Below are 25,393 nucleotides of genomic sequence, written 5' to 3' on the forward strand. Positions count from 1 at the left end.
CGTAAGGTTCCCTGCAAAGATGCACTCACATTCATGAAGAGAGCAAGAGAAAACTATATCCAAACCCAGATTTCATATACGAACATTTATCATACTGTATACAATAGGCAATTCTAATGATGTTAGTACCAGTACACATGGGAGTAGAGGGAAACATTTAGCATGCAGACTTTCATGATGCCAATCTGGTATAAACAATTTTGTTAAAGAACTGAGTCAGGATATGTGGGGAAAGGTGGAAGAGGAGTTCTTACTTCCCTGAAATAAGTAGAAAGAGAAATCCCAGGTTGTGGGATGAGCTAAATCTCCACATTCCTAGCTCACTCCCAAATATGTTCAGTGGGCTGGCTGTGAATGTAAAATATCCAAGTAATAACTAGAAACAACTACTGAAGCAAATACTCACTTCAGAGGTTGATTAAATACCTGAGAGCAGAGGTAAATAAACTGTATTTATTCTTTACACCTTGCTTGATTATAATTTTTTTTTCCTCATTTAGGTGGATCCATATTATTATTATTATTATTATTATTATTATTATTATTATTATTATTATTATTATTATTATTATTATTATTATTATTATTATATCGTATCGTATAATAAGAGGTCTTGGACTGTATTAATGACATATAAAAATGTCAAGAAGAGTCTGACCAGCAGACAGTAGAGGGCAGCAGCACGCCAGTGTAGCTACTTCAGAGAGCGCCAGAAGAAGAAGAACAGCGTTCTCCAAGAGGTCGCTGCAGCTAAAGCGCTTTACTTCCGGGATACTGTCAGGATGAGATTGTAGCATCGGCGCTGAGTAAAACCATATTCCAGGTAGGTGGAAAACACCTAAGAAATATTTTTGTAGGTATTTCAGTTAACTCAGCACATTATTGTTTTTACACTCGTGCGTACCGGAGATGCGCGGGCTTATTGTCCCTTTTTTAAACCGGAAGAACCAGTAGTTTTATAATAGACAGACTCAGAGATTATATCCATTCACTTGACAGCAAAGAAAACGCTTCAAATGTTGTTCAGATCCAACATTTGTTTGGCTAACAGAGCTGTGGGTGAACTACCTAAAAACAACATAATATTATATCAGCTTTAGAGCTTTTGAAGTCTTTTTATGAACCTAGAAAAGGACCCTGGTTGGCCTGCTACTTTAAGCCTTGTCTGTAAGGCTTAATATGTTTAGTAAAATGATAAATTTCCCTAGCCACTTTGAGTCAAGTCATGTCACAAAACGGTAGTAACTTTAACCAAAGGGCTTTCCAGTCGTGCAATATTCAGAAACATAATGTGTTTATAATGGGACATTACTGGGTAAGCAGTGCAAAAGACTACGAGGAAACCACAAATAATGAAAACCACATAACAAAGATTGCAGGTATGACAGATCATTTAAGTAGTGGATAAAACACCCCTGCTGGTCTCAAACTCTCCACCGTCTGTGTTTTGTGTGTTGAAATCAGGGTGATGGGGCCAGATGGTGCCCCAGGTCCAGCTGTGCCATGGCGTAAGGTGCTGTGGGAACGCCAGCCTTTTCCAGATAACTACGTAGACCAGCGGTTCTTGGAGGAGTTACGCAGGAACGAGGGCATCCGGCAGTACCGTTACTGGGCTGTAGTGAAGGAAGCTGGATTTGTAGGACAGCAGCTGTCTTGTGTGGCCATTTTTATCACCCTCTGGCTCTACATGGAGCAGGTACTGCTTTGGGTCCCCCCCCCCCCCCCCAATCTTTGAAGCACAAAGTGTCTTTACCAAATGGAGCGGGTTATTAAAGAGCTCTACTTTCTTCACAGGGTCTGCTGCTGCCTGAGACGTTGCTGTGGTCCAGCCTCATCTGTGCCCTACTGGGTTATGGACTTCATCAAGCCTTGACATCTCGCGTTGAATCATGTGGTGAACCCCGCACTCATCTGGCCGATTTACAGAGTGCAGCCATTTTCCTTTCCTTCACCTTTGGCTTCTCGCCAGTTCTTAAGACACTAACAGAGTCTGTGAGTACAGACACTGTGTACGCCATGTCTGCTTTGATGCTGCTGGCCCATTTGGTGTCGTTTCCTTACGCCCAGCCATCGCCTCCTGGAAGCCTCTCTTTAAATGCAGCTCTGTTTGCCTCGGTGTGCCTAGCCTCTAGGTTACCCGGAGCTCTGCACACTTTCGCCATGCTAAGCTGCGCCCTGCTGGTGTTTGCTCTGTGGCCCTGCCTGCTGCAGACGCTGAGGGAGAATGCCCCTGGCCATTTTACTGGGGTGTGCATGGGAGTTTGCATTGGAGGGATAGTAGGTCTGGGGTCTCAGACGCTGGGTGGAGCTGTGCTCTTAACCCTGGCTTTAGCAAGTGTAACACTGCTCTGTCCTTTCCTGCTTGTCAGGCTGCAGAGGCACAAAGACAACATTCATGGACCCTGGGATGAGGCTGAGATTCGTGAGGACCTGAGCCGCTTCCTTCACTAATAAGCAGCCTAGCACAAGCAGCTCCTAAACAAACTGATATTAAAAGTGTAACTGAATTTTATATGAACCAATTCACTGTCATAGTGCTGGTTTCTTGGTGCTGTGCATGTAAAAGGACTAATTTTAACTGTTTTGTTTTTTTTATCACTGGTTCATGTATGATTGGAAAGCAATGACAAACTATTATTCTCTTCCAGGTAGTATGAGGATGGTTTTTAATGTTCAAGCTGCTACTGTTTTGTAATTTACCTCAGTTTGTGTGAAAGGTCTCAACGAATAATATGACTTGTTACAGGATGTTAATGGTTTGCAAATCTCTGTAAGAAAAAATGAAATCACATATAAAGGGCTGTAATTCCATTTTCCACAAATTATTTGTAAATATTAAAAGACTTTTAGGATTGCATTGTGTATTTTGGTAATGAGAGTATTTCTTCAGTGTTATTCAATACAATACTACAAGAAGCTGTTTTACCTGCTACACACTACAAGCTTAATATAAGACATAGCTGCAGTTTTTAGAGTTACCATGTCCCTTGTTCACAAGTCATCAGCACAGCAGGTTGTTCCTAGTGTTTGATTTGGCAGATTTTTACACCAGGTGTCATTCTTGATTTAAAAACCCTGGAAGGGATTTGTCTCCTTCCAGGGTTAAACCGGGTTGCGTTCACTTCAGTTACTACACAGTGGAGCTACACACCCCATATAATGATAACTTCATGAATCTTGTAAAATATGGTACTTTTTGGGGGGTCATGTTTCAGTTGTTATCAAACTTTCTGTCCTTTACTATTAAGGTGTTTTTAATAAAAAAAACAACACACATACACACAAAGGGACAATATGTTGTAACATTGTCGCTGTGTTGTGAATTTAAATATGGCCCGAAATATGAAATGTGTCATGAGCACTGAGGTAAGAAAATGTAGACGTTTTCTACAGTCAATGAAAAAGATGAGGGTCTTTCATGTCGCCTTCCGTTCAAATCCCAATCAGTGACGTCACATCCGATGAGCAACACCTGTTGACAAGGTGTTTTCGGTCGACAGAGAGCAACATGGCGGAAGTTTGCCTACCTAATTTAGTCAAACTTCCATTAAAAAAACCAAAAACAACTTTATGCTGATGACCTCCCAGTTTGCTCAGCACACAGTGTGAAACAGACCGGGGTTCCTCTGTTTATTTTTAATTTTTGGCTCAGATTAAAGAACAACTACATGGCGACACATTGTCTCCTCTTGCTTTTTGCTTTAATTGCAACATGTAAAAAACAAAAATTTGCTGTAGAAACTACACCAGAACTACTGCTATATGTTGTTTAGGAGCCTCTGTGTTAGCAGCTAATGACCAAATAAGTGAGCTATGACGGCATCAGCGGGCACTAGTGCAGCCGACCTGGCAACAATGCGCGGTGGTCGCTAGGTGTCATACCTTCACTTCTTTCTTTGTCCTGGTGCGACGTTTGACGGCGGGCTTTGCAGCTGGTTTTGACTGCAGTGTTGGCCCCATGGTCTGAACAGCGCAGCAGGTAAGATGTTCAGCCGAGCTGCTTGTAGCTGTGCGGCCTCCTTCGAAGAACTACAGTAGAGAGTGTGCCGTGGTAACAACGCGTCACAGGTTAAAATGTTTATGTTTAGTTTTTTTTCCTTCGTCTTCCAGTCGGAGTTTATTTACACACCAGTGAGAACGCATACACTTTACAAACACGCACACACACACACACACACACACACCTACATATAAACGGGTATTATGAACATTATCTTCAAATTGGATTTGAAGACCATAGCTTTAGCTTTACAACTAAAATTATTTAACGACTTTACTGGAGACCACTGCAACCCCATAAGGTAATTTCTAAGGTTTTGAGTTAGCTGGTTTTAACACCTTGTAGGCCACTGAACCCCCCCAAAAGAAATAAATAAATAAATCAGCATAGGGTTCTGCTTACACTAATGCTGATCAAGTCAGCGATAGCTAGCTTCCAAATAATGACATTTGCACATGCATTCAAAAATAAAATACCTGTTTATTCACGGAAAATAGAAACAGTGCATGTATATTCTTTTCAGTATAATAATTCAGATTGATATTTTTATCTACAAAAGGTTCAGGCACTTGAGAGAAGCCAGCAGACAGTTGTGCACATTCCATCGTTTGTGGCCGTTGATATTATGTACAAAACAGGCTCAGGATGGAGTGAGTTTTGCAGACAGCAGCTCCCAGAGGAGACAGAGAAAAGCCCATCATCGTGCTTCAGCTGTATTATACATCATGCAGGTCAGGAGTGTCTCCGGGTAGCAGCCAGCTGCAGCTGAAAGGACCATGGGGGCAGATGGGTAATGGAGTTCAGAGCAGAGGGGGCTTATTTCACACTTGGGATTGCTGGGGGAAGCCTCCTGGAGACAATATTAGATCAAAGACATTACTATATGGTTTATATTAGCAAAGTTTCTATAAAAGTTTCTCTACATTAGATCTTATAACATCTTTCAAAATTTGAAAGACTTATGCATGATTTTGAGGACATGGTATCTCTGATGGGACGGTGCTGTCTCTCACTGTAGCTTTCTTAATCATCTGCATTTAAATTTCTAGTTAATCTGCAGAGAGGTACAGTCTGGGGCTAAGCAGTCAGGACTTTATAAGCTTTATACATTCAGCCTTCCTAAATAAATAAAGGAATAAGATAATTCTGAACCCTGGATAAAGATGTTCATGAATTAGGAGATGCCTTATTATTAGCAAGGAGCTGATCCAAGTGTAGCAGTGCCAGCTGGGGCTTTCAGTTGTTCCTAATTCCAAGTTATAATTTACATATTTCTATATTTCTTTACTGTGTTTTTATTTGCCCGTAGCTCCACACATGATAAGCTAAATAGACTTTATAATGATGAGAAAATGCACATAAAGGCAAGACTCATAAAGCTGCATAGAGCATACAAGTAGAGTACAAGTACAAGACTGATTACAGTAAGATCGTGTCCCAATGACTCTATATCTATAGGGGAGCCAGACAAGCATTAGGCTGGATGGAAAGACTCAGGCAAGGAAAGAGAGTGTATGAGGGAAAGAACCTAAAGAACCATTGGAGAGCACAGAGGAAATGAGGCAGAGAGAAAAAGGAGAGACGGGCCAAAAGCAGGGGAGGAACCAGTGAAAGAGGAGAAGTAAAGAAAAAGTTGAAGAAAAAGAGGTACGGGCAAAAGGAAAAATAATGGTTATTGCATGAGGAAAACTGAGGAAGGCAATAAAACAAATGCATGCTAGAAGAAAAAGGGGGAATGAAGGACAGAGAGAAAGATGAAAAGTTGACAGGGCGCTCAGCCTGTTGTATCTGGCTCCAGTAGAAAGCATGCGGAGGTCTTGTCTACTGAGGCTGATGGGAAGGAGAATATGAGAAACACATTTTCCAGCAGACCCCCACCCAGCTCAAATAACAACTTTTTCTAACCCTGTGCCTTTGTACGGGAACATTTGATTTTGCATGTGTGCGCATGTGTATGCATAAATGCCAGGCTTGGCGAAGCCTAGAGGTCATCATTTATACAACAGGTCAGGTTTCATGGGCTAATCTCTCTGGTTTCACAGTCACCTTGGCACCAAGGCTGGGGTACGATTTTGTTGACTAGTGTGCTGCCGAGAGCCATTAGGGGAGCTTTTGGGTCCAGCGCTGGGCACCCGAGGAACAGGTGGAGCATGGCTACGGATCCCAGGCTTACCACTGGCTGCAGTTTTAGGGAGGCTTGGCAAGAGAAGCAGAAGACGAGAGAAGCTTAAGTGATAGGTTGTACAGATTTGTTTCAATGAATCCATCTATGTATATGTGTACATTTGCACCTGGATGGTTTTATCCAGGAAGAATCCACAGGTGGAGGCAAAGGGGTAGTGCAGGTAGAGGTGGAGATTTCTCCAATGGCAGCGAGCGCCTCCTTCAGGGCAGCATGCTTTTGGAGCACTTCAACTCGGTGCTGTTGCTGCTCTGGTGACTCATCCATCAGAGCTGAGCATTCTCCCAGTGCGTAGAGTTGGGCCAGGAGCTCAGAGCTAATGAACTCCTTAACCTACAGAGAGGGATTATAAACTACTGTGAGAAGTTAAAATGTAACTTTGTGAAGTGGTATTTTATTCTAATTCAGAAAAACGAATCTATATTCTTAATCGGTGGCAAAAAATGTTTTTTTACCCCCTGAAAGTTTCTTTTTTCTGTTGGTCAGGATATGGATCAAGTGGAATTTCAAATTTCAAAAAAACAAAAAATGTAGAAAAAAAAGTGAAAAGGATTTGCTGCACCAAAAAAAATAAAAATAACAGTTAAAAGTGTGGTCTGGAGAGCTTACACTGTTAATCATGAGGTGCATCATGGTCTTTGGCATTAAGTCCCTGACCATCTTATAGATGATGCCCATGTAGGAATCAACCAGGTTACTAATGGTCTCCACTTGACGTTCCAGCTGGGGGTCGGAGAGGTTTTCAGGAGGTCCATTCCCCTGCTCATCCACCTTAGTAAAAAACACACAAGTTGGGACATATACATACATCTTAACACTATACAGACAACCCATTTAAGCAATAATCTACAGTGTAGTGTGCCATGCTACAGGGACTGCTGATATACCACAGCTAGTAATTTAATACAAATACAGATGTGTAAAGAGACAAAGCTTTCTTTTATATTTAGTGGCCACATCTATTCCATGTTAGTAACAAGAAGAAACACATTTGATAGGATAAGAACAAGGAGAGTTGAACACAAGGAACAAAAAAGAAGGAGTCAAGGAGGAATGGGCAGAAGAAAAAAAAAGGGGGAGTGTGTGAGGGACGAGGAACTGCTGATTAGAAACAGACCAGAACACACACACACACACACATATTGTAGTGACATCATGGACCAAGAATGCTGTACTAAAGAGCCAACGACAGAGCGGGATGGAAGGGGTGGGGGACTTGCTTTTTCTCTTTGGCAGGGGGAGAGAAAGGGGAACATGGAGAGAGAGGGGTAAGGGGTTACAGACAGGGTTTAAGGTTAGCAAAGCCAATGAGTGCATATAACTCAAAGGTAAGGTGCAGACAGGTGCAGTTCCCCAAAGCTAAGGTCAGGACTGGGTTTAATTACGTTGAATTAGGGGTCAAAGTACTAACAGCAACTTTCTCAGGGTAGACTCCGGCCCGTAGCAGAGAAGCCTTCCAGCTGTCCAGCTCCTCCTGAGAGTTACAGGCCAACTCCAGGCATTTGTAGTCCTTATACACATTCCTGCAATTCATTACAATCCTGTCAGAAATGTCCAAAAAATATACAGCAATAACACTTTTAACTCAAGGGAGCTTTCTGCAATACGGAGTAATATACACAAAACCTTATATACGTTGTACGGGAGACTGGCCCAGTGCTTACCTTACGGTTAAGAAAATATACAGTTCGTACCAAACACATTTTCCGATGTGTTTCATGGGAACTCTGATGAACGTATACAAGACCTATTATCCATAACAGGAACTTTAACCTTTTCTTGTGAACTCTGTGTAGGTGATTAAGCCAAACATTTAGTTATAGTTGCGAACTTATCAGCTAGGGTGTAGAGTGTTTAAAAGAGAACATCAAGGCCACTTGGACGATTTCACTGTTTGTGTTCGAAATTCTTTATATACAAATATTATTTACTAAGCCTCTGACCCAATCTGTACACAAGTGAAATGTTACTGGCACAAGGATGCCTTCATGCGCTAACCCACAGACTGTATATATATCTTTATATACAGTCTTTGTGTGAAACAAACATAAGTAGCATTTTGTTTGTACAGAAAAAATAATTTCTTGTGTTTCCATAACAAACGTTTAACAGTTTTATTGTTTGTCAGTCTGGGTACCGTATTATTCAGTCTGCTTTGTAAAGCAATGTGCAGTGTGTCCTGCAAATATTTCTCGTTCATGCTGATAAATTTGTTTGTAAAATCAGCCAATGGAATCTTTTAAAATTTACTTTGTTTAAATGGAGCACTGGCTGACCTGTGTCCCATTACTGCATCCTGTATAGTAATAATAAAAATATAAGTATACATCAAGTGATACACGGGTAACAGAAGCTATCAGGCTCTATGTAAACTGATGTGTGTCAGGTCTATGTTACACTTTCAAGTAGGCAACCCTCCCCGTGTAACATGTTGGACACTTGCAGATCTAAAGGGCATAAAGACAGACGCAGACACTTTCAACTAGATTAAAACACACACAGAAACATACACGGCACCGATATACACACATATAACACATACATCATTTATTGCTTCCCAAACGCAATGCTTCACACGACCTTATTCACGGCAGCTTATCTCCTTATCATCATCATCACGTATTTTTTCACCGTGATTCATACCCAAACTCAGCTTGCTCTCTGTTTGTCCTCTCACGTCCCTCTTCACATCATCTGACATCTCAACGCTTAGTAACAAAGTCAGAAACAAGTAAAGAATCTGGAGCAGGCCGTGGCCCATCTGTTAAACATTTTTCTTTAATCACTCGATTGTTTTTTTCCCCCTTTTGTTGTTCCCTTCTCACATTCAGAACACGTAGCAATTAACCTCAAAAATGTGAAGACTGTGTGTGAGAACAACAGACAGCAGAAACTGAGAAACTACACTGTGGTGACAGAGAGGTATACAGAGCGATGAAGAAATAGGCTTTTAGTTTGTGTGCTTATAACTGGGCTAGTATGGGTGAGGCTAATAAATCAGGGTGTGGTGGCTAACAGACGGGGAGCCGGGCCAACCATGACAATACTGGAGTGCTATTACACTAAGATCAGGACACTGAACATTCGTTTACACCAGTGAGCGCATAAGAAAATTGTTCTCTATGTTGATTTATCACTTACACCAACATTTGTTTTAAACGGCCTTTTTTTATGCTCTCTCCTCAGCTCACTGGGAGCTTTTTCACTAATCTGAAGGAATTTCTGCAGCGCTATGACTGCTTTAGATTTGAAGAGTTTCCTGAGGTTTTGATTACTGTCAGACAGGGACAAAGCCACACACACAAATACAGAAAGAGAAACAGAGTGAGGGCGCAGGAAAGGGGGGTAGAGGGGTTGGATTGGGGGGGGGCGCCACAGGACAGACTTTGACACATTCCTGGCCATTGGCTCTGATACTCTCTCTCTCTCTCTCTCTGCTGCTTTCTTTCTCCCCCCCAACCCTTCCAGTTCTTCCCTCTCCCTCCTTTTTGTGGTGAGTCGAGCAATTCTTTCCAAACAAGAGCAGCCTCATCTCTGATCCAAGCGCTCTGGCTTTGATTAGCTGCTTAATGAGCCTGCCGTCGGTATGCTGTGGTCTATACGCATGCTCTTTGCAAAGGCACATACACACATGTGGAAACACACACACGCACTTATGAATTCAGTTTGTGTGTCCGAATGTAGCATAGCAAAGCATTATAAACAAAGCCCACATGCTCTGGTACAATCAGCCAGGCTTTGGGTCAGCTCCAGCTCCTAAACACTCTCTCTCTCTTGCCTCTTATGTTTTCCCTTTGTCTCTCTGTCCTTCTCAATCTGTTTCACACCCATAAACTTAGCAAACCCAAAACCCAGCTCTGTCCTCAAAAGCCTGGCATATACTTAGAGAGCAAAAAAAAAAAACGGCATCCGCTCCAGTACCCGCTGGATATCCCTTTTGGTTCCGGTGGCAAAGTTGAATGGAAGAGGTCGGCGGAAGGGCAAAACGCCACTCTGACATCTCCTCCCTTTCCTCCTCCAACATGTCCACCCTCGTAAAATATCACAAAAGTTTCATCGAGCAGGTGACAAGAACAGAACTCCCTTTTCTGACTCACGCATTCACTCACCAAACAGGCACATATGAAAAAGCACACGCCTCCAACCACACACAAACCTTAACTCTGTGTTGAAGATAGCAAAAACATATTTGCTGGACATGAAGCCCTTTTCCACGTCTCTGAGCTTTAAGTTGTCCAGTGGAAGCATGTACTTCTTTTCCTTCTCCTGAAAAAAGACAGAATATGAAAAGATAAAATTTTGACATTGGTATGCAGAGTAATATACGACACCATAGAGGCAATAACAGCGTTGATAGCAAAAACCACCAGAGACTAAGGCCAGTTTGCATGTGTCTGGTAGTAAATATTTCTTAGCATGCACCTAGAGAAGAAAGTGGAGCCAAGAGACATGAACTGTAATGGGAAAAGTGTCAGAAGGCAAGGCGAAATGGAGATGTGGAACATTGTGCTAGGAGTGCATCCGAGTTCATATAAGATGATGTGTCTGACTGTCAGACTGACTCACATTAACAACTCACAAACTAGTTCAGGAGAATCAGTGGGGGAGGGGGAGAGTTGCCATAAGTCTATAGTCTGTCATCACCATGGGGACTTATGAATGACGGAGAACAGTTGGAGGAGTGGAGCGGCTAGTGTGAGGAGAACCAGACAGTATGGAGGCAGGATGCAGAAAAGTGAAGCAGGGAGGGAGGGAACGAGAGAAGTAGTATGAAAAAAAGAGGTAGAGAGGCCGGGCCACATGTGAAAGTCATTACTCAGACTCAAGCTCTAACACAACATTTCTCCTAAAGTCAAGCCCTTCCCCCTCATCTCTCTATTCTCCAGCCTGCTCTTTCTGTCTAGCCTTTGAGAAAGGGCCTTCCATAAAGCCTGGTTATAGGTACAGCCATGGATGGATGGAGAGTTCAAAGAAAAAAGTGACCACCAGAGTCAGAATACCTAACGCCAGAAGAGCATTTTTTAACAATGTGTAGATTCGAATATGTGCTCATGCGTTTGATCATGTGCACGAATGAAATGAGAGGCGACTATTCTGGAAGTACATTTTGGTCATCAGTCTTTCTCCCAGTGCTTCCCTGAACCCTACGACTCTCTTCCTTTGCTCCTCTTTCCTTTTTTTTTTTTTTTTTTTTTTTAACAAAGGGGCCCACTTCCTGTAACAGAGGTTGAAAAAAAATGACAGAACGCGATTGGCGCTCATACAGCAACATCTGGGATCGCTTTAGACGGAGAGGGAGGAGACCGGAGTGAGTATAGGGTGCTCCGATGGGGTAGAAATAGAAAGTAGAGATGAGAAAGAGAGGAAGCGGAGGGATAGACATGGACAGAGGGAGGTGAATTTCGCAAAAGTAGACAAGGAAATGTTGAGGAACATAGAAAGCAGGAGCGATTGTGAAGAAGAAATGGGGAGAAACTCCAGACCACTCCAAAGTTGATTCCCCCATGGGTCCCATCAACCCATATATGGCTGCTAAGTTCCTCCCTAACTCTCTCTCCTTCTCTCACTCCCCTTATTTCCTTATGCCTTCCCTGAGTGAACAGGCAGATCCCTGGCTGAATGGGTGAATGTGCCACGTCAAGACTGGATACTACATCGGGACACAGCCCTGCGGACGACCGAATCAAGGTACACTAACATGTCTGAAGGAGAGATGCCCATAGGAGTGGATGTCTGATGTGTGTGTCTTGCCCTACGACCCAGCATTGGAACCGGATAAGAAATATGAGAAAAACAGAGGAAACCTTTTGTCAACTCTCCAACGCCTCATGCAGGACTGCAAGAAAACAGCCAGAGATGGAAAAGGCAAGGCCGAACACAAACGAGAAAGGGTCCTGCTCCGTCATCCCAGTGTTCAGACTACCTGTTCAGGATCTTACTGGTGTACAGTAGTCTGCACATTGGTTAGACTGTGCAAGGAAGTGCATCAGCAGCTTATACTAATGCCATCTACAAATACACAAGAGAAGATGAAAACTGCACATAGTCTATGCTGGCAAATATAAGGTCTATTATTTTGTGATGTTTCTCGCTTGCAGATGTGCAAGTGCCTTTAAATATGCATATACTATCACACGATTTCATATCTTTAATCACTGTGACCAGCTTTATACTAAGTTGCACAATCTCTCATCCATTTTGTGGTATTTGTCAGCTTGAATTAACTGTCTTTGTTGACTAGTGAGAATAACACATGTGAAGTATAACTTGACTGTTTTTCCTGTCTTTTAGGGCTGCAAACTAAGAAGGCTACAAATCAGCTAATGAGCTGAGCTTATTTTGCGCACAGCAACTTCAGAAAAGCTCTAACCTAACTTTTTCCACAGATTGCCTCACACATTTTGCATGTGCATCTGCTTTGCAATATGATTGCTCTTGTGGTTAAAGGACATTGTGGCATTGCTTTGTATACACATTTGTGTATTTATGTGTGTGTGTCGTAATCGCAGTGGTGTCAGGGTGGTCGTGAAGGATCATACATCAGAGCTGCTGTGTCTGAAGCTATGTCCCCCCTTCCTAGAGGCTAATGGACCTGAGATAGGCCTCACATGCAAACACATAGAGGAGTGCATGTAGATTAAATGTATAGTCATGAGCCGTCTGTTTTTCTTCAGCTCCCTGGTGGAGTTCTGGCAGTTGAGGGGTGAAGGAATGTTCGTCTGTTCAATGTGCTGTGAAGATTAAACTCTGAACGGTTAAGCTGCACTTTCAGCATGAGGTCAGTGCAGGGTACATATATAATAGAATGAAGATGTAATTCAAACAGGTTAAAACTGTGTGCATGGAAGCAATCAACACAGAGATGATGAAGGGAGGGTGGCAGGGGAGTTTTGGGGGGTGAAGAGGGGGGAAGAGGGGTTTTTGGGAGTAAGACTGTGGAGTAGTTGAGAGGAGAGAGGGGGAGTCAAAAGGGGAGGTCTGCAGTGTAGAAACAGCCATGTGGGATTTCTCTGGGCAGATCTTGGAAGCTGGTGTTTGGACAAAGCTTCAGATTTTCCAGCCAGGAATGTGCACAGTCCCAGGGAGACTGCCAACCACAGAAAGGGGGAGAAAGAGAGAAAGAGGGTGAGACAGACAGAGAGAGGGAGAGAGAGAGAAAGGAGGAGTAAAAGGCAACAGAGGCAAGAGAAAGAAAGAAAAAAATAAGTGTGTGTGCGTGTTGGGGGGGGGGGGGGGGCAGCAGTCAAAGAAAAAAGTAATGTGTGGAGGTAGTGTGGGCGGGGGGTTATGAGAGCGGGAACTGTGAGCTGTGAGGGAGAAGAAGCAGGAGTTTGGCTTATGCGTCTGTGTGTATGTCTATGTGCACATAAAAAAAATCAGTAGATCTCATCTCCTGTGATACCATGGGTGACTTAAAATGCACATAAACGAGTGATAAACATGGTGATGAGGTGCAGAGATTAAACAACCATAGCAAAAATGTATAAAGATTTTTTTTTTAAATTTTAATTCTTATAGTAGCTTTAATCCATGTAGTGAAGCATACATGTCTCATTTTGATCATCAGCAGAGAACCAGCTTGCTGCTCTGATGTGGTCGACAGATGATTACTTGCCTGCAGTTGTATTACTTCTTGCCTGTGTGCAAAAAAGTCTTTGTATGACTGAGTTGATTTGCAAATGCTTAGTAAGGGAATGACAGCAAGAGGAAACCTAAAACACTGTGTGTATAATATGGATGCCTGGGGCTATGTTTGGAACACAGCGTTCAAGCAATCCAGTGTTTATCTGAAAAGTGACCATGTGTCTGTCTGAGTGAGTGTATATTTTTCTCCACTATTTGCATGTCACTTTGTTTACATCAGAGTCTGCATGTGTACTGTATACTGTATATACAACCCTGTCCACTGAGTGCGTTTGTGTGTGCATGTGTGTATGTGTGTGAGTCTCAGTTTGGCTTGGGGCAGCTCCAGCTGTGTCAGAGTGAGCCGCTCCAAATGCCTAAACTCCCAGAAGAGGAAGAAAAGGGGGGAGCAAGGGGGAAGACTGAAGGGAGAGCAGCACGAATGGGAAGGGGGGTGTCAGAGGAATGAATGGAGGAAATGGTGGGGTTCAATTACAGGTCCAGGTGGTAGGAGAGAACAGCAAGAGTTAGCTGGACAGAGAGAAGGGGGTTAAAGATGTGCTTTTAGTTGTGACTAGAATGATGTCACTGTTTGTTTAGCTTAAACCTTCAAACTATTTTAGTGTGGTTACCAAGAACAATAACTTATTTGTGGGGTTCAATTACAGGTCCAGGTGGTAGGAGAGAACAGCAAGAGTTAGCTGGACAGAGAGAAGGGGGTTAAAGATGTGCTTTTAGTTGTGACTAGAATGATGTCACTGTTTGTTTAGCTTAAACCTTCAAACTATTTTAGTGTGGTTACCAAGAACAATAACTTATTTGTAAAACAATCAACATACTGTTGCTAAAAAACACTCAATTCTCAGTCTGTCAAACAATGTCAAAGTTTCTTTATCGCGTTCACAGTCACAAATGTTAACTATCCAGCCGTAGAGTTTTCATCCAGATGTGAATGTTTACAGGTGCTTGTTTCTATCCGTAGAGAAATGCTCCAATGTGTTTCCCCTTCTCTGATCTCTTTCCCTCTACTCTGCCCTTCCCTCTTCCCATGACATCAGCTGTGACAGGATGAGACTGTTGTGGTGTGTCTGCCTGTCTACACTTGCTGTGCAGACCTTCTGCTCCTGTACAGCAGGCACAGACAGGCAGACAGATGGCAGCCCCACTGACATCAGAGCAGAGGGCCACTAAGATCTCTGCCACCTACTTCTTCTTTTTTTTAAGAATGTGATCTGAACAGATGAACAATTTTACTTTGCCTCTCTAAAATGAACAATTAACACACTATTTCAAGCTTAGTTTATTTATTTAAATAAACTGATGATGGCTTAAGTGCATTTCTGTGTTTTGGACTATATAAATAAAATATTTGAAGTGTAATTCATCTTGATAATAGATATTCAATTCAGTTTGTCATTAAATAAATGTGAAGGCCTTACCTTGTCATCCTTGAACCATGAGAGGTTCTCTGCAGAAAGTATGAACCAGTATTCCTTGGCTCCACCTTTCATGATGCCAATGTTATTGATGGTCAGCCAACCCTTGCGTATGACCTGCATCAGTCAAGGGTAAGAAGCTCAGAAGGCAACACAGCAGACAATTGTTCACAGCAAGGCACAATTCACATGAAAGCATGAAAAGCAGGTCATACAATGAGAGCAGATTGTGCTGACGAAAACAAGAGTAAAAGTCAAACAGCTGACACTGGAGGAAAAAAATAACATTTGTGCGGGTTAGACATTTGTGAGATACACAGTGATGCAATCAACAAAATATTTAACTGAAAAACAGCTTGCACAGGTGTTTAAGAGAACCTAAAAGGGTAAAGACGGTCGAGCAAGCACAGAAATCAGAGCCTGGCTGTTCAAATTTGGGAGAAAACAGGAAGAGCGGTCAAAGGTGACAGACAAAGGCACTGTAAAGGAAAGATGTGTCAAGTTATAGGAAATGAGACATATTATACCAAGATAACATATACTTCCTGCAAATGTATATTTTTACAGTGGGGGAACTGTGAAAGAGAAATTATAAGATTAGCACAGACTGAACAAGAAAAAGAAAAAACACTTTCTGAGAAAGTTGCAGATGATGAAAGATGTGATTATTAAAGCTACAAGGAGCCATTTTGCTGTGTTTGCTGCAATCAGTAGCATGCCAACCCACAACCCTTAAGCTTCACCGCTGTGCACACATATTGCCAGCAGAGGCAGCAGTGAGTGAGAAGATTTAAAGAAATGGGTCTCCTACTATTAGACTTGAATGAGGCGCCACACCCTAGAGAAAAAACAGGAGATGAAGCAGCAACAGAAAGATGGAGTTAATTTTTTCATTATATGACAATTTTTGGGGATGGCGCCAACAATGACTACATTTAACAGTTAACTATTAGCAAAGCATCACTCGGGACTTTGAAAATAAATTTTTTTTTATTTACCTTTGAAGCTGTGGTTGAAATTTACTGCTGTTTAGCAAATATTAACAACACCACATATCAATGTTCCAGTTATAGTAGAAATGTGTATTTAATTATCACTGCTAAATCAAAATGTGTCACATAAATATGTCTACATATAAATCTAATAGAAAAAGACTAAAATGTCTTATTTTTGCTGTGGCACACAGATATGCTATGTGCCACAGCACATAAATTAAATGCGTTTAAAGTTTGAATTTTGTTTGTATTTTTGCAGATTCCTTGTACTGATAATAATTAATAATAATTAAGTTGTCAGGAGATTTAACTCAGACAAAAGTAAAGCTAAGGATCAATGGACTGGTTCAACTGACAAACTGTCTCAGAATGCCTTCATTTGCATTTTAGGGCTGCATGATCCCTGGTTCATTTTATTAAGCCAAGCCATTTAGACTCTCACCTGTTTTCCTCCAATCCGTGCAGCAATCTTGGTATTGGTGTGATTGTGCATCTGGGGGGAACTAAGATAAATGAAAAGCAAGTCTGATTTAATATAGTGTATAATTAACGATGCTTATTATTAGCTAGAAATCTTAAAGGTGATGTGGAGACTCACTTATTGAAGCCAACAAAGTCTTCATGTTTGGTATTTATGTAGGCTACCTGTATGTCAATAAGCAACATGACCTGGACAGTGCGAACATATGTTAACTCATGAAATAAAACAATACACAACATAAGAATGCAACTGAGTAATCCAAAACAATTCATCCCTTACACAAATATGGATTACCTGGTCTCTGCATTTAGTCTCTAGTTCTCGAATTTCAGTGGTAACAATTCTTTCTGTCTCATCTCGCAGCTTGGGAAAGGAACTGAGCTACAGAGTAAAAACAGACCACAAATGAGATATGACACAGTTACTACACCACGAAGTGTAGAAAGCAACACACAAATACATGAAACAAGAGTATTTATACCTTGTCGATACACTGGTACAGAGTGGTGGTTAGTTCCTGACTGACCATGTCAATAAATTTAACACATGGCCCTTTTAACCTCGATATCTGTTTCTTTACTATGGCTTCAAAGGCCGTGTCAGGGGTGAACAAACCCGTCCTGTAGGGAAAAAAATATAAGATGTTACAGTAGAAAAACAAAAAAAGACCAAAACAATAAAATCACTTGACACTGCTACTGTACTGAACCTGACACCATGGGTGTTTCTGATGGCATAGTTGATTTCCGTCCGCAGCTTCCCTTCATCAGACCCGATCTTAAGACATGCAAAGATGCACAGTACTTCATAAAAAACAGCACTTGGCTAAGGAGCAACTTGGTTTATCATTACACTTATTAAAGGAAATGCAGGTGCCCGAAGAACATAAACCAATCACCAAAACCATAAACATCATAATCCAAACAAATAAACAAGGCACCCACACACACACATGAAATGATGCCAATCATATATATATAAAATCTCTGTATTATTCTAGAAGCTATTTGTATATATTGAACCTATTTCTTATATTTGTAACTTTGTAATACATTGTATTATTTAATTTTGTCCAGTCTGTAACTGTTCTTATTGTGTTGGATCAACTGTAACCACATAATTTCCTTAGGAATTAATAAAGTATTTTGTTTCTGATTCTCATTCTGACACACACACACACACACACACACCTTGATTAGTTCATAGGGGAAACGTTCATGGAAGATTCGATTGATCTTAGCTCCTCCGGACAGGTTGACGGTGTCTACTTTGTCACCTGAGCCCTCAATCAGCTTCTCAAAGTCAACAGCAAAGCGCTGAACTAATCTAAAAGACAAACATGCAGGCTATGAAAAACACAGAAATATATATACATAGAATATGTATACACAGAATGACTGACTCACTGTAGCAATGTCTTGGTCCTTCGTGCGGGGTCATTTGGATTAAACTGCATGTAATCTTCAGCTTCTTTCTTCAATGCCAGAAGCTGGCTCTGCAGATGACTACGGAAGGCTGGTAGTGTGTCCCGAATGTGGTTTGTGAATTGCTGAAAACAAATATTGTTAGTAATAACACAAGCACATAATGTAATATTTCTCAGTTTAAAAGTTCACATATTGAACCTGGTTGAGTATTCTTTGTAAATAAGGTGTTCCCATTTTTTCAGACATGTGTTTGTAGGCTGGGTGGGACAGGAAGAACTCCTTCTCTGCCCTCAGAGCTTCCTTAATGTCCTTTTTCCCATCAATGTCCTTCTGACTACGGTTCACCACCCCTATGTAACCTGGGGAGAAGGAGTTGAAAGGGAAATTATAAAAAGGTATGTAAGGATAAGGATGACAATGTGCACTAACAGGAAGGAGAAATTACAGGCCTCTGATGTAAGATGGATTCAACTCGCATTTTCTGGAGGGTGCCTGGGAACTCTTCCCAGACCACCATTTGTTCCATTATAACTGTAGCATACAAGCAGGAAATGTGTGTGTTTCTGCAACAGCAGGGCGGATTGTGAGGGGCAGGCCAAATTGCCTATTTGGTACAGTAATAGATGTAATAGCACTAGGCTTCACATCTAATACTTCAGCTCAATGCTGCTACCGGCGGAATTATTTCAGAGGGCTTCCATGGCTAATGCATTAGTGCTGTAGGAAAAGCATGAAGCAGCCAGCACCTGGTGGTGCTTTAGCCAGTCTGTACACTGCCTGCATTGCCCAATTCCAGGCCTCTGTCTCTTCCGCTCTCTCACAGACACAAATTACAAACTTTTCTAAGCTAACAGCTGGGCTGGTGCCTATCAGTTCCCACTTGTCAGACTCTACACTTCTGGCTGATACACAAACCAACACCATCAATAATCCATTTCTTACTCTTTATCTCTTGCTGCATACATAGAATACATGCACATACACGCACACACTGAATGGGAGTACAGTGATGTCACGTAAAGAGCTAAAGTTATCTTTGTGCTTGGCTGTGAGTGAGCTTGTGGCTGGTAATAAATACACAATGATTATGTCAATCCTCTCCAGAGAGTCTCTATTGCGATTTGATAGCACACTGAGCAAGAACACACACACAAGCAACACACCTCTGCGTAAAGGAAGCAACTTGTTCTCTAGTATTTGTCTGGCATTTGTTCCTTCATCCATCAGGTCCAGCTTGGTGATTACACCTATTGTGCGCAGCCCTAAAGAGAAGAGAAAAAACATGCATATTTCCATACAAATGTGAATAAGGAATATAACATCCATCCATCCATCCATCTTTTATTAACAACAGAGCATGAAATTTTTTTTCAAATGGTTAAACTGAGAAAATATATGATTTTAAGAAAAATGAAAGTTATTTTAAATTTGATGGCAGCAACACATCAACTCAAAAGAGTTGGGACAGCAGCTTGTTAACCATTGTGTAATATCCCCTATTCATTTAACAACAGTCTATAAACATCTAGGGACTGAAGAGAGCAGCTGCTGGACTTTTGGCAGAAAATGTTGTCCCATTCTTGTCTGAAAAAGGATTCTAGGTCAACAGTCCCTGGTCTTCTTTGTTGTATTCTTCAATGTGCCAAATGTTTTCAGCGGGTGAAAACTCTGGGCTACAAAGCCATGCTGTTTTGATACATGCAGTATGCAGTTTAGTATTGTGTTACTTAAGTATGCAAGGTCTTTGTAAGGCCTTATGTAAAGAAACAATTCCAAAATTCTACCCATCTTTACTTTTAATAAGCTCTTACGCAACATCCCAACTTCTTTGGAACTGGTTTTATATTTTAATAATGTCACTATTTAAAAACAGCAGGACATTCACAGTCACGGGGCTTACCTTGAGGGTCAACATCTTTGGCCAGTTTAAGTGCATCAGAGTTGGCCAGGTCAGTGTTGGCAGGTGTGACAGCCAGGATGAGACAGTTTTCCTTACAGATGTACTGCATGATCATGTCTCGTACCTGGTACTCTATGTCTGTTGGCTGATCGCCTACAGGCACTTTGGTGATGCCAGGTAGGTCTACAAGAGTCAGGTTCAGCACTGTACACATACAAATAAACACACATGGACATAAGGTTTGTTTAAGAACTAGACCAAAAGTAAGTTAAGCGGGGCAAGTAAAACACAAGGACCTGCACAGTACCATGTGGTGAGTGGATCCGTAGGTGGATGGGAACAGGAGAGATGGCTTTATTAGATCCCGTAAGTCTGTGTGTTTCTGTCTCGATTTCCTTGCGGATCTCGTCAAAATCTGTAAACTTCTTTCCCTGACAATGTAGAAATTCACCATACTCTGGGGGAGACACAGAGCATTTGAATACATGCAGCACCTAAACAATAAGAGGCTCATAATATCATCTTAGCATTACAGTATCTTTGGAAAAACTCTGCCTAGTCCACCAAATCTATAGCTGTTCTTAAAATTAGTCAACTGGCTAACACAATAACATAGCACTAACTTTCAATATAACCAATTTTTCTTGCAACTGTTTTCTTCTAGCAGCTGTCTTAAAATACTTTGACTGTTTCTGAGAAAAAATAAAAATGCTATCCATCATGCCAATCCTCTTTTTTTTTATAGAAAAGGGCAATAAAAAGCAGGACTCTATGAGGCACAGTCATCATAAGACGCCATACTGCCATCTGGTGCCAGTTTTAAAGAAATGCTACGGCATGACATCCCTATGAGCTCTCTTACCTGTGTTATCACTTAGCAGCTGGAGAATTAAAGGTCTCCGAGTAACAATTCCTGAACCCCGCGGAAGGAAGTCTCTGTTAGAGGAAAGATAAAAGAATATACACATAGATGTGCGTATTATTACTGGTGCTGATTCATTTTCCCCGCCACCACCAAACCAAATATAAAACATTAAGTTTACCATACCATATTAATAATTTTACATACTTTGCCCACAGATATGACCATTAAACTGAAAGTATTTAGGGAGTACCTTTATAGCATTAGACACAATAGCACCCAGTATTAGGTTTAGTTCAGTTGCCATACTGCTTAAAAAAGGGGTGTCACACTCACTTCAGTTCATGGACCTCATGTGTTTTGTTGGTGCTCACCTGGGCCGGACCAGTAAAGCAACTGCATAACTTTAATTTACGTTACTGTACAAATTGTCAAGATCTAGAAATCAAATTTTCAGTACATGTGTATACCTATGTAGTAAAGTGAAGATATACAAGACACTACAATTTTAACTTCCCTGGTCTTTGTAAGCCATCTGCTGGGCCAGGTTTGAGCCTGTGTTTGACAGCCCTGTCCTAAAACATCAGCAACGTTCTTGTTACCAAGACCAAGAAAATGATTAGCATTTAATCCGCTGAACCAGATGAAGAATTGAGGAATAATCAGATATGTAACCTGGATGGTATTAACCTGGCCTCTAGTAATACTGTAAAGAGACCTATGATTTTCACCACTATATGTCCTTTAAGAGACACAATAAACTGATATATAGGACTGCCTTCTTTCATCTCTATTGTTACTTCTAGGCTGCACTATTGTAATTCTGTATTGTCACTCCCCCCAAAGCCTTGAGCTGATCTAAAATTCTGCAATAAGAGTACTAACATGGACTAGAAAGAGAATTTCTCCCATATCATCTCCTTTTCACTAACGCTCTTTTAAATCCAGTTGAATTTAAAATCATATTATCCCATATTATCCAAACCAAGCACTTCTCTGTCAGACTGCAGGATTACTTGTGGTTCCTAGAGTTTCCAAAAGTAGAATGGGAGGCTGAGCCTTTACTGCTAGGCTGTTCTTCTGTGGAACCAGCTCCCAATTTAGGTTCAGTAGATAGACTTAAAGCCTCCCTTTTTGATACAGCTAACAGTTTCCACTGAATCAGCTGACCCTGAACCATCCCTTACTTTTGTTGCTATTAACTCAGGCTGCCATAGGACTTTCCATGAGGAACACAGTATTTCTTCTCCACTTCCCTTTTGTTCACTCCCAGTGTTTTTTTAATATAACTATCACATGTCATAAATTTTTCTACCCTCTCCCATAGTTTGTGCTTTGTCCTTTTTGTTTCGTGGTCTTGCTATGCTTGCCTTTTCTCTCTTTTTTCCCCTCTCAACCCCCAACAAGTCACAAAAGATAACTGCTCCTCCTTAAACGAGGTCTCTTCCTGTTAAAAAGGAGATCTTCCTTCCCACTGTTTCCAAGTGCTTGCTCACAAAGGATTGTCTCATCATTGGGGTTTTCTCTCCAATATTATAGGGTATAGCACCTTACAAAATAAAGCAGTCTGAGGTGACTGTTGCTGTCAATTGTTGCATTAAAACAGCATGGATTAGATTGGGTAATAAAGCTAAATAAAGGGTTAATTCTAGAGAAACCAAATGCACCGGGTATAAATAACACTCCCTTTCCTTTTAAAATCAGATTCAGGAAGTTTGTTTTATTACATCCTGTCTTAGTTTAAACAGCTGTTGCAGTCATTCACAAAAAGAACATACTCATGTCCAACAGGTATGTTACAAAATATCAGGACGTGAACAGCCTGCTGCTGGAATGCCACAGATTATTGCATAGACGGCCTACAGATCAGAACAATGCATAGGCCTCCTACGGCTAACAAAGCTTTACTGTCTCAGGAAGCTTGAAGACTATTGACTTAATCATCAGTTTTCCTTCCGGACAGGATAGAAGTACTTGGTCTCCTCATCACACACCAAATGCTCTCAGTTGCATTTAAACTTTACCCAGACAACACTGTTATTCATAAGCAAGCGAGGATATTTTTAGGACCTTGAAATCTGTTAAAGGGCAGAAAAAGATGAAACAAAACAAAGCTTGTTTAGCTCCACCTTGGTGAACGTAATGACTTACAAGATAGCAAGAATTCTGCTTTGATTGTGTTTCAGAAGTCATATTAACTGTCACCTATTCAGTGACACCTCTCTATGAGATAAGCTGCTATACTGACTACTTACATACAGACCCTGACATGCCCGGCATCCACCACTCCAGACTAGCAACATAGCATTTAAGACTAGAGTTGGATGGATGCCATGATGTAGAAAGTATGAACACAGGCAGCTGTATTAAGTTTTCCTTTCACTTTAGGGAAATCATGCATTTCACAGGCCCAACCTTGAACAGTTTTGACAACAGAAAAAACTCACCAATTGTATTTTAATACAATTAACAAGTTATTTAAATAAAAAAAATACATATTTTCTGACAACGATGCAGGCTGTTGACAATGTTGTTGATGATAATTTGAATCAAAATTTGAATTTATCGCTTCAAAGACTTGTTACCACTGATTTTCAATCCAGTTCTCAGTATTTTCCACCTGTTTCCCTTCATTGGGAATGGCTTATTGACAGCCACTTTTCCACTAAGATAATTTATGATGAAGCTGCAGTGAACAGCGGATGGATCAGCTGAAGGGGCCTATCATCTTGTTGGTGCAAAAATACTACTTATGCCTGACAATCTTCTTTGTTGTTTTTTGGAGATTCAACTAAAGAAATTGGACGAAACTGTGTGTTTTTGCAACAGGCTGTTAGCAGCAAAATACCCAAAGATACAATTTAAAGTGGATTCTTTGCTAAGTTGTCTGTTATGTGTAAACACAACACTGGTTCATTACTTAGTTGCCTTTTTGATTCTTCAGTGATTTTTAGATGTGTTAAGTTAAAAAAAGAAGACAAACAATACCTTTGAAAATAGTCAGAAATTGACAGAAAATTGGTGGGGAAAAGACAATTTTCAACAAAAGAACATTTAAAAAAAATTACAAGAAAGTCTGGCTACTTAGAAACAAAAAAATGAGCTGTGGGTCAAGATCACAGTATTTTCTGTATAATACTGTGTGTATAACAAGTATATACTGTAATATATATAAAATGATTTAAAGTACTGTATATAAAGTGTATACAGTACATTTTTTGCCATGCCAAACCCGAGTAATGTGTCCCCAGTAGTCTCACACAAACATAGTCATTACTCCACATTAAGCTCACTGGTTTATGATCAGCCTAACTAAGTTGTGACAATTTGATTAATTAATGGTGAGTATAGCATTTGGTTCATGATGGTTCATAGATTTGGTATGACTCAAATAATCATCATCAGTTATAACATTGTAACTTCACCGTTCTTTAGTAAAGAGTGAGTCACTTAGGGGAAAGTCATGAATATGAAACTTGTTCATAATGGTTATGACTAATTTGTAAAAGATCTGTTACAAATGAAAATGCTCTCTTGGTATCAGTGGTCTCTGTTGTATAGAGATGAGTATCTTTGGTTTACCTGCCAACAAAGTTTTCCAGCACGGAGCTCTTGCCTGCGCTCTGGCCGCCCACCACAGCAATCTGGGGCAGGTGGAGGCTGCAGCTTTCCCCCACGCTGCTCAGGGCATCTCGAAGGCGGTTGACCAGCGGAATTAGATCCTCCATCCCGCGGTTGCCCATCGCAACGGGAGTAGCTACCTGTCCAGCTCCTGCCAAGCCTCTTTACCTCCGCTTCTAGTCTACACCACTTGATAAAGTAACTATCATAGTGAGTGGCTGCTGGTAACCAGAATTATTATTGCTGTTATTAAAAACTGCAAATTAGAGTTTTCTTGAAGATCGGTGTGAACTTTTAAAGATCCGCAGCTTTAAGGAGTCGTTAGTACGGTCTGGTTAGTGTGTCTGGGAACGACGATAGTGTCCACATTTGTACTCACGCCCCTCTGCTCTCCGAAGTCATTTTCCGTTGTTTTAAAACTCCAGCAATTCGTAACGGGAGTCGCTTTCCTTAAACTCGGGACATTTTTAATTAGTTAGTCACCGCTCACCGTGCTATGTCTGGTCTCTGTTCAGTAGAAAACGCTCTGATTTGACAGCTTACGGAACAGTTTTGTGCGCATGCGCGGTAATAAAGAAGTTTAACTCAGCAGCCCCCACCCCTTAAACAGGAGATAGACAAACTTCACAGCCAGTTATGAAGGTACCCCGAATTAAGAGAGCGCACGCGAGGATTCACTCCTCCAGCTATTTAAAATCCCACGTATCCAGTGTGGGGAGGTCTGCGCTGCTCCCCTCTCAACACTTGCAACAAGAACCAGAGTGTGCGATTCATCTACTGTAAATAACGCTGCTGCATTCTTCACCAGAGCAGGGAGCCAGCACTGTGCAGTGCAATGGAAAACAGACAAGTAAAAGAGAAAGTGA

General features: G+C 41.2%; 2 protein-coding genes across 2 annotated transcripts; one reads left to right on the forward strand and one right to left on the reverse strand.

The window, feature by feature from the left end:
* The first annotated feature begins 693 nt into the window (after window positions 1-693).
* On the forward strand, window positions 694-2,856 carry pigc (phosphatidylinositol glycan anchor biosynthesis, class C). The gene is made up of 3 exons (XM_080878258.1): window positions 694-823; window positions 1,465-1,696; window positions 1,795-2,856. Exons 2-3 carry the CDS (start codon window positions 1,469-1,471, stop codon window positions 2,449-2,451), a joined length of 885 nt encoding a protein of 294 aa, XP_080734384.1. The 5' UTR covers window positions 694-823; window positions 1,465-1,468; the 3' UTR covers window positions 2,452-2,856.
* A 1,631-nt stretch (window positions 2,857-4,487) lies between these two features.
* On the reverse strand, window positions 4,488-25,102 carry dnm3a (dynamin 3a). Its single transcript, XM_080878659.1, has 21 exons — window positions 24,489-25,102; window positions 20,907-20,980; window positions 20,352-20,501; window positions 20,045-20,248; window positions 19,308-19,406; window positions 18,343-18,503; window positions 18,124-18,266; window positions 17,908-18,043; window positions 17,427-17,494; window positions 17,199-17,337; window positions 17,012-17,098; window positions 16,835-16,905; window positions 16,679-16,739; window positions 16,053-16,079; window positions 15,245-15,358; window positions 10,339-10,448; window positions 7,594-7,705; window positions 6,792-6,953; window positions 6,292-6,515; window positions 6,047-6,196; window positions 4,488-4,850 (listed from the first exon to the last, which is right to left on the reverse strand). The coding sequence occupies exons 1-21, from the start codon at window positions 24,647-24,649 to the stop codon at window positions 4,817-4,819; spliced, it is 2,487 nt and encodes an 828-aa protein (XP_080734785.1). The 5' UTR covers window positions 24,650-25,102; the 3' UTR covers window positions 4,488-4,816.
* Window positions 25,103-25,393: the final 291 nt, after the last annotated feature.

The sequence above is a fragment of the Rhamphochromis sp. 'chilingali' genome (genome assembly GCF_963969265.1).
Source record: "Rhamphochromis sp. 'chilingali' genome assembly, chromosome: 3".
Classification (NCBI taxonomy): Eukaryota; Metazoa; Chordata; class Actinopteri; order Cichliformes; family Cichlidae; genus Rhamphochromis; species Rhamphochromis sp. 'chilingali'.